Source organism: Lepus europaeus, chromosome 18 (genome assembly GCF_033115175.1).
Source record: "Lepus europaeus isolate LE1 chromosome 18, mLepTim1.pri, whole genome shotgun sequence".
In the NCBI taxonomy this organism is placed as follows: Eukaryota; Metazoa; Chordata; class Mammalia; order Lagomorpha; family Leporidae; genus Lepus; species Lepus europaeus.
In genome coordinates, this window is record NC_084844.1 from 932340 (window position 1) to 940425 (window position 8086).

Here is an 8086-nt window from a genome sequence, read left to right on the forward strand (position 1 = left end):
ACCCGAGCGCCGAGCAGCGCCGGAGACAGCCGAGCGCCGCCGAGCGCGGGCGCGGAGACAGCCGAGCGCGGCCGGCGGGCGGGGGGCGGCGGGGCGGAGCGTGCGGGGCCCGGAGCCGCGCGGCGCGGCCGGGCCGACCCCAGCGCCCCGCGGGCGCGAGCCCCTCCGGCCCTCCCGGGCCCCCGGCCACGCCCCCCGGGGCCCGCGCGCGGGGCGGCGAAGAAGACGCGGGGCCAAGGTGTGGGCCAAGTGCGGCCGTTGTTTGCATTGCGGGGGCAGCGCGCTCATTGCGGGGGGCTCGGCGCCCCCTGCACGTAGGCCAGCACGGCCTTCTGCAGGAAGCTGGCCCGCTGGGCCTCGTCCACCCGGATGCGCGCGATCTCCGCCTCCCGCAGCCGCAGCTTCTCCCGCAGCGACGCGTTCTCGCTCTCCCGGTCCAGCAGCGCCTCCCGGTGGTCGCTCGCGAGCCCTGCGGGCGGGGAGCCCGGTGAGCGGCGCGCACCTGTGCGGGCCGGGCCCCGCCGCGCGGCGCTCACCTCGCAGCTGGCGCTCCAGGGCCTCCACCTGCTCCCTCAGGGCCTGCTGCGCCGTGCGCTCCGCCCGCAGCTCCGCCCGCGCCCGGGCCACCTCCGCCACCTTCTCCTGCTCCTTGTCGCTCAGCTCCTGCGGGAGCGGCGGATGAGGCGGCGCCCAGGGGAGGGCAGGGCGCCCCGCCGCGCAGCCCCCCCCCACTACCTGCTGCAGCTCCTCCAGGCGCCTCCGCAGCCCCTCCACCTGCAGGCCCAGCTGGCCGGCCCTGGCCTGGGCCTCGGCCACCGTCTGCCGCTGCTGCAGGCAGGCGCCCTGAGCCTCGTCCCGCGCCTGCCCGAGCAGCCGCAGCTTCTCCTCCAGGTGGGCCAGGCGCTGCTGCTGCGGGCACAGACGGGCGGGACCTGAGCGCGAGGGGCCTGGCAGGAGTCCGCCCGGACAGCTGCCCCCTCCGCAGACGGGCGGACTGGGGTCCTGCTCGGCCTGCACCCCCCTGCCTCGGTGCTGGATCTGAGCTGAGAGCCCCGACAGCGGCACTGTTCCGGGGGCACAAACGTCGACCTCACTGCCCTCCCCACCCGGCCCCCTCCGCTGAGCTGCAGGCGCTGGGCCAGTCCCCGGGGCGGGGGCTCACCTCGTCCAGGCGGGCCTGCTGCCTGGCCTTGATGAGCTCCTCCTCGGCCTGGCCTCGCTCGGTGAGCGCCGCGGCCTTCACGCGGCTCAGCTCCTGCAGCACAGCCTGGTGGTCTCTGGCCCTCCCCGCACCTCCCAGGGGCCCGTGGAGGCCCTGGCACCCTCCCTGGGCAGGGTTTTCGGGGCCAAGGGGGCTGAATGCCACACAGGGGCCGGAGGCTCTCCCCGGGCACCGCGCAAGGCGGGCGGCCCCTCACCTCCTCCAGTGCCAGCCGGGTGGCCTCCAGCCTCTGCACCCTCTCCTGCATGGCCCTCTCGCTCTCCTCCAGGTGGCGGGTCATGTGCTCCACCTGCCCGGGGTGAGGGCAGGGTCAGGGCTGGCAGGCCCGGGGCCCCTCGGCATCCCCCTGTGGAACCTCCGTCCTGGAGGGCAGGTGTCCCTTGGGACCCTCAGGGTGTGCCCTGCCTGGGGGGTGCAGCCCAGCGGGGACCCCCAGCCTATGTGGTAGGAGAGTCCAGGTGAAGAGCCCAGCAAGCCTGGTGGTTGGAGTCCGGGGGGACCGCGTGCGGTGGCTGTGCTCCGGGGGGACCGCGTGCGGTGGCCCCGCCCCGGGGGGACCGTGTGCGGTGGCCGTGCCCCGGGGGGACCGTGTGCGGTGGCTGTGCTCCGGGGGGACCGTGTGCGGTGGCCGTGCCCCAGGGCAGCTCCGGGGGGACCGTGTGCGGTGGCCGTGCTCCGGGGGGACCGTGTGCGGTGGCCGTGCCCCGGGGGGACCGCGTGTGGTGGCCGTGCTCCGGGGGGACCGTGTGCGGTGGCTGTGCTCCGGGGGGACCGTGTGCGGTGGCCGTGCCCCAGGGCAGCTCCGGGGGGACCGTGTGCGGTGGCTGTGCTCCGGGGGGACCGTGTGCGGTGGCCGTGCCCCAGGGCAGCTCCGGGGGGACCGTGTGCGGTGGCCGTGCCCCAGGGCAGCTCCGGGGGGACCGTGTGCGGTGGCCGTGCCCCGGGGCAGCTCCGGCCAGGAACAGGCACCTCCTTGAGACGCAGGCTTTCTACATCCTGCAGGTTCTGCTTGGATCTCTCCCTCTCCGCGTCCAGGCGCTCTGGAAGCCGGAGGAAGTGTGTGCTGAGCCTCCGCTGCCCCCCAGCCCGGGGCTCCAGCCCCCCCCAGGTTGCTGGTGCCCACCCTCAGCCTGGATGGCCCGCAGCTTCAGCTCGGCCGCCGTGGTGGTCAGCTGCTGCCTGGCCTGGAACAGCTGCTCCTGCAGGGACCCCACCTTGCGCTCCGCCTCGTCCACCTGCGGGGAGGGCGGCAGGGGGAGGGAGCTGCAGCCCAGCCCAGCCCCAGCCTGCCCAGCCCGCCTCGAGACCGCCCCACCCCCGCACCTGGTCTCGCAGAAGCAGGTTCTTCTCGTTGGCGGCCGACAGGTCTCTGAGGAGCTTGGACTCCCGCTCTGCAGCTTCCTAGGGGTGTGCGGCCCCGGTGGTCACCACGGTGGGCGGTCACCACGGTGGGCGGTCGCTCCCCTCCCGCCCGCCCCCTGCCCACCTGCCGCTCCAGCCTGCGCTCCGTCTCCAGCCTCTGCGCCTGGCTCAGCTGCCCCTGCTCCGAGGCGGCCAGGCGCTCCCCCAGCTCCTGGGCCTTGTGCTCCGACAGAGCCAGGGCGGCCTCGGTCATCTGGAGCCTGCGAGGGGAGGGGCCCCAGGCCCTGAGCAAACCCTCGAGGGCACTCAGCGGCCGGACGGCCTCCCGGGTAACGCCCAGGCCGCCTCGGTCCCCAGGGCTCAGGACCCTCCCCGCCCCCTCTGCTCACTTGGCTTTGAGGGCATTGATGATCGAGTGCCTCTCGCTCAGGGCCTCCTGGAGCTGCCCCACACGCACCGCCGACGCCCTGCGGGCAGTGGACTCAGGAGACCTGGCCAGGCAGGCCCCTTCCCGACCCGGCTAGCAGCGGCCACTCAACACGGGCGCAACCTAGCGCTGCCGTGCACAGGGCGCTGGGCCTGCACCGTGTCCTGGGGGCCCACGCTGTGACCACACTGTCCAGAGCCAGGCCCCGGGGCCACGCACCGGCTGCTCTGGGCCATCTCATCGCGCTGCTTGTCAATCGTCTCCATCAGGTCCAGAAACTGGGGGCAGAGCGGCCGGAGCCCCGTCAGGCTCTGTAGGCCGCCACCCAGCGGTGGCCCCGGGGTCAGTGAGCGCCAGCCTCACCTGCCTGGACTTCTCCTCCCGCAGGTGCCGGACCTCCTGGCTGAGCACCTGGGTGCGGGCCTGGCTCTCCCGCAGGGTCGCCTGCCTGTCCTGGTTGTGGCCCGCGCCTTGTTCTGTCGGAGGGACCCTGTGAGCCTCTGGGCAGTCAACCGGGGTCAGCCCGGGCACCCCAGTGCACGGCAGGGGGTGGGCGGGCTGCTCCACTGCCCAGGAGCTGGGTGCTGGCCTGGAGGCTGAGGGCCACTGCACGGCATGTAGAGGTGAACGCTGTGTCCTGGGAGGGCCAGGCAGCCCAGGGAGGCGGGTGGCCCTAGGCAGTCACCACAGCGAGGGCGAGGAGGCAGGGCTCGCAGCACAGGGCGCCCGGGCGCCCAGGGTCCAGGACTCGGGCCCTAGCTCCCACAGAAGCAGCCATCTGGCCCGGGCACTTGGCAGCAGGAGGGCAGCGTGGGGGCTGCAGCACAGGCTCTGCCCCCCCCCCCCCGGCTCACACACAAGCCACCCTCGGGGGCGACAATGCCAAGCCCTCCTTTGGCTGCCGCCTGGGCCACCTGAGGCCCGGCATTGCCATCGGCGGGGTAGACTCTGGGCCCTGTGGCCGCAGCCACCCCCCTCCCGTGACACAAGTCACCCCTACACATTGCTTGGGTCCCTGGAACCCAGCAAAGACAAGCTGGGGGTGGCAGTGTGTGGCAGGTGTCGTGAGCTTAGGGGTCGCGGCTCCGAGCCGCCCCTGCCCGGGGTGGGTGGGTGACGGCTTGGTGCCAGCACCCCACGCACGCCCTACCCACGGCTCTGAGGACGTCGCCGGGCACGTTGTTCCCGGCCAGGTCCAGCCTCCGCAGGCTTCGGTTGCTGGGGAAGCAGCTGACCAGGGCCCGGCCACCCAGGAGGCCGATGTTGTTCCAGCGCAGGTCTGGAAGGAGTCGGGCGGTCAGCACCGGGCCGAGTCCAGCCGCCCCCGGGTGCAGGTGAAGGCCCCCAGGCCCGCCGGGACTCACCCAGCTGCTGGAGGGTGGTGTTGCCCTTCAGGGCCAGGGCCAGCTGCTCTGCCCCCTGGTGGCTGATCTGGTTGTTGCGGAGGTCCAGCTGCCGGAGGGCCTCGTTGGCGGCCAGGCCCCCGCAGAAGGCGGCGAAGGCGTCCTCCCAGGCGCCCAGGCTGTTCCACTCCAGGGTGAGGCTGTGCCGAGGGCGGACCCACGGGGTCCCGGGCTTACTGATGGGGGCTTGGGGGCCCTGCCATTGGCTGGAGCCCCGTGAGCACCTCCAGACCCTGCTGCGCCGGGGCCACCGCGGGCCACACGGGCCGCCCTACCTCTGAATGGACTTGTTCTGCCGCAGGAGCCGTCCCAGAGCCTCGGCCCCGCTGGCCCGGAGGTTATTGCCCTAGGACGAGAGAGGGCCAGGGAGTCCTTCCTGCCGCCCCACGGGGCCCTGGCGAGGCGGCGGCGAGGCTGCAACCAGACCAGGGCGTCCCCGACTCTTCAGTGGGTGCCCAGGGCCGGCCCGGGACGTGGGGAGCGCGCGCAGCCGCGGGGCCGGCGCCGCCTGCTCACCTTCAGGTCCAGCAGCCGGACCGCGGTGTTGGCGCACAGCCCTCGCAGCAGCAGCGCGGCCCCTGTGCCAGGGCAGGGGTGGTCACTCTCGGCCCGCACACCCCGCCCCGCGGCCACCTGCGGTGCCGCTGCCCTCCGACCCCGCACAGCCCGCGGAGCCACCAACGGGCACCAGCTCAGGGGGCCGCGGCCCCGCCCGCAGCCCGGGTCAGAAAGGAGCCGACGGCGGCGGGGGGCTCCGGGCCGGCCCCGGGGCGGGGCGGCAGGGGGCGGCGGGGGGCTCCGGGCCGGCCGGGGCGGCCCTACCCTCCTCGCTCAGCATACAGTCGCTCAGCACCAGCTCCGTCAACTGCGCCTCGGCGCGCAGCAGCTTGCCCAGCGCCCTGCAGCTGTCCACCGTCAGGCTCTGCGTGGCCAGGTCCAGCCGGCCGCGCGGGGGCCGCAGCAGCCGCTGCAGGACGGCCTCCTGGGGCTCGGCCCCGCTCTGCTGGCACAGGCGGCTGTAGGCGCGCCGCAACGCCTCCATGCGCGCCGGGCTCGCGGGGCCCCTCCGCGCGCCCCGCTGTCCCCGGGACCCCCGCGGGCGGCTGCCCAACGGCAGGCGTCGGTGTGCGCGAGCCTCCCGCCGCGCGCGGGGACGCGGTCTCGGCAGGCGGAGCGGGGCGCAGGCCGGGCCGGTCCCATGGGCGGCGGTCCCGAGGCAGGACGGCGGGACCGGGCCGCGCGCGGGGGCGTGGGGACCGCGGGCTGGAGGAGCGGGCGGGCACGTGGCCCGCAACCCCGCCCCGACCGGCCCGGCCACTCCCGCGCCCCGCAGCACCCAGACCCCCGCCCTCGCGCCGCGGATCAGCGCTCGCTCCGCGCGCCTCGGTAACCAGGAAGAGCGGGGCGCGCCGGGAAAGAGCGAGCGAAAACTACAGGTCCCAGGAGGCCTTGCGCAGGCGCTCGCCGCGGGGCAGCGAGAGCCACCCGGCTGGGCGCGCCGCGGCCCGCGAATGAGGAGGGCGCGCTCCGGGCTGATTGGCCGGGGACGCGGGGGGCGGGGTTCCGGAGGGCGCGCTCCGGGCTGATTGGCCGGGGACGCGGGAGGCGGGGTTCCGGAGGGCGCGCTCCGAGCTGATTGGCCCGGATCGCAGGGGCGGGGCTCTTTTCGGCGCGCTGCGACTCATTGGCCCGGAGCGCGGGGGCGGGGTTTCGGAGGACTCGCGGAGCGACGGCCATGGAGGGATCCGGCGCGGGCTTCCGGAAGGTGAGGGCTGGGGATGCGGGCGCGGGCCCTAAGGCCGCCCTGGTGCGGCCAGCCCGGCCCACGCGGGCGGGGCCCTGCAGCCAGGCGGGAGGGCGAGTAGGGCCGCGGGGCCTTCGGCCACACGGAGCGGCGTGCAGGCCGGGCCGGGCTGCGGCGGGCGCCCCGCGCGGACTCGCCCTGGGGAAGCGCCGCGCGGCTGCGGGAATGCTCCGGCCGGATCCGCGCTCGGGGTCCTCGCGGGCAGGGGCGGGGCGCGCAGGGACCCCGGGTGTCGCCGCCCGCCGCCTTGCTGGCCCGGTGCGCGGGATGCGGGCCCAGCAGGTGGCGCTGGTTTCGCGCGCTGCTCTCCGGACCCGCGCCGCCGGGATGGGGCGCTCGGCCCCGCCGCCCCCCCGAGCTGTGGGCGCCCTCCCTCCGGGGCCTTCCCCAGCCGTCCACCTGCTGCGCACCCGGGCCCCGCACGGACGTCACGCGACTCTCGCCGGGGGTCCCCAGACCCCTCTCCAGGGTAGCCCCATCCTTGGGCTGCAGGGGTCTTCCCTGGCCTCTGCCCTCATCCCGACCACCCGCAGATGGCCCAGGCCCCGCGCCCCCTCCGTGCGGCGGCCCCTGCGCCCCTGGGGTCGCTGCCGTGCCCTTGGGGCTCCCCAGCAGCGCCCCCCCACACCCGGGCGTTGAGCGCCGACCCCGCCCTCCCCTCAGGAGCTGCTGAGCAAGCTGCTGCCCCTGCACTTCCGGGACCACAGGACCAGAGGTGCGGCCTGGGGCCGGGCCGGGGCGCGGGGAAGAGGGGGGCGGCTCTGCGCGGGACCACAGGACCAGAGGTGCGGCCTGGGGCCGGGCCGGGGCGCGGGGAAGAGGGGGGCGGCTCTGCGCGGGACCACAGGACCAGAGGTGCGGCCTGGGACCGGGCCGGGGCGCGGGGAAGAGGGGGGCGGCTCTGCGCGGGACCACAGGACCAGAGGTGCGGCCTGGGGCCGGGCCGGGGCGCGGGGAAGAGGGGGGCGGCTCTGCGCCCGTAACCGCCTCCTCCCCCGCAGTCAGTGCCGATGCGCTGCAGCTCACGGCGGAGCTGCTACGGATTTTCGTGGTGGGTGAGTGACAGCACCAGGACCCCTGCCGGCACGGCCCGGGGAGGGGGGGGGCCCGCCGTGCTAGTTCACAGCCCCCTGTCGCGGCAGAGGCGGCCGTCCGCGGGGTCCGGCAGGCCCAGGCGGAGGACGTGGCCCAGGTGGACGTGGAGCAGCTGGAGAAGGTGCTGCCTCAGCTGGTGCGTGGGGGCGGGGCGTGGAGGAGGGGGCGACCCGCCACGCCGCCCACCCGCGGCTCTGAGCGCCCTGCTCCCGCAGCTCCTGGACTTCTAGCGGCCCCTGCGCTCGCCACGGCCAGCCCAGGAGGCCCCTGCACAGCCTGGTGTCCGGGGACCCAGAGCAGTCCAGCCAGCACACGCACCCCAGCCTCAGGAGGGGCGGGATCACGGCCGCCCCGGCACAGGAGCCAGGAGCTGGGGGAGAGGCCAGCCCCCCTCCCTGAGCTGCCCCTCTGTTCTCACAAAGCAACATCAATAAATCAGGTCTGTTCCTGGTGTGGCCTTCGTGCTCCAGTCCCCAGAGCCCAGTGCTCCACGGCCCCCACCCTGCTGGGACGGAAGCTCCCACAGCAGGCGCGTGCAGACCCCCCAGGACTGGCTCCCAGGGCGTGTACAGACAGCCACTGGCCGCCCTGAGGCCCCGGGGCAGTTCTGGGTGTGCCACACTTAGGGCACCATTGGCTTGGGGGGCCCACTGTACCCACCCCCAGGCCTGGGCGAGCTGGCACAGTGGACAGTGGGTTAAAGTGCTGGGGAAAGTGGCCATTGGACCTGCAGGGATGCCCAGCTGGCAGGGGCACAAATGCAGGAGCCACAG

General features: G+C 75.4%; 2 protein-coding genes across 5 annotated transcripts; one reads left to right on the forward strand and one right to left on the reverse strand.

The window, feature by feature from the left end:
* Window positions 1–196: 196 nt before the first annotated feature.
* LRRC45 (leucine rich repeat containing 45) lies at window positions 197–5489 on the reverse strand. Of its 3 annotated transcripts, none has more exons than XM_062174755.1 (17): window positions 5237–5489; window positions 4931–4992; window positions 4690–4760; window positions 4376–4554; window positions 4162–4290; window positions 3375–3487; window positions 3231–3289; window positions 2974–3051; window positions 2709–2844; window positions 2546–2623; window positions 2346–2457; window positions 2192–2262; window positions 1419–1511; window positions 1163–1255; window positions 736–906; window positions 537–663; window positions 197–469 (listed from the first exon to the last, which is right to left on the reverse strand). In XM_062174755.1, exons 1-17 carry the CDS (start codon window positions 5454–5456, stop codon window positions 285–287), a joined length of 1977 nt encoding a protein of 658 aa, XP_062030739.1. In that variant the 5' UTR covers window positions 5457–5489; the 3' UTR covers window positions 197–284. The 3 variants fall into 3 exon arrangements, with proteins under 3 accessions (XP_062030739.1, XP_062030738.1, XP_062030740.1); XM_062174754.1 differs by having other exon boundaries at window positions 736–909; XM_062174756.1 differs by lacking the exon at window positions 1163–1255 and having other exon boundaries at window positions 736–909.
* Window positions 5490–6100: 611 nt separating this feature from the next.
* Window positions 6101–7776, forward strand: CENPX (centromere protein X). Of its 2 annotated transcripts, none has more exons than XM_062216436.1 (5): window positions 6101–6179; window positions 6882–6933; window positions 7220–7273; window positions 7361–7449; window positions 7529–7776. In XM_062216436.1, the coding sequence occupies exons 1-5, from the start codon at window positions 6150–6152 to the stop codon at window positions 7541–7543; spliced, it is 240 nt and encodes a 79-aa protein (XP_062072420.1). In that variant the 5' UTR covers window positions 6101–6149; the 3' UTR covers window positions 7544–7776. The 2 variants fall into 2 exon arrangements, with proteins under 2 accessions (XP_062072420.1, XP_062072421.1); XM_062216437.1 differs by having other exon boundaries at window positions 7361–7434.
* The last annotated feature ends 310 nt before the right edge of the window (window positions 7777–8086 follow it).

Excerpts from the sequence above, each read along its gene's own strand:
- LRRC45 (XM_062174754.1), bottom strand. The coding sequence starts at position 5,456 with ATGGAGGCGTTGCGGCGCGCCTACAGCCGCCTGTGCCAGCAGAGCGGG. Across the intron at positions 3,488-4,161 it reads CGACGTCCTCAGAGCCGTGG|AACAAGGCGCGGGCCACAAC; the intron begins GTAGGGCGTGCG and ends TCCCTCCGACAG. Across the intron at positions 3,290-3,374 it reads GGGAGGAGAAGTCCAGGCAG|TTTCTGGACCTGATGGAGAC; the intron begins GTGAGGCTGGCG and ends CTCTGCCCCCAG.
- CENPX (XM_062216436.1), top strand. The coding sequence starts at position 6,150 with ATGGAGGGATCCGGCGCGGGCTTCCGGAAG. Across the intron at positions 6,180-6,881 it reads CCGGCGCGGGCTTCCGGAAG|GAGCTGCTGAGCAAGCTGCT; the intron begins GTGAGGGCTGGG and ends CCCTCCCCTCAG. Across the intron at positions 6,934-7,219 it reads CCGGGACCACAGGACCAGAG|TCAGTGCCGATGCGCTGCAG; the intron begins GTGCGGCCTGGG and ends CCTCCCCCGCAG.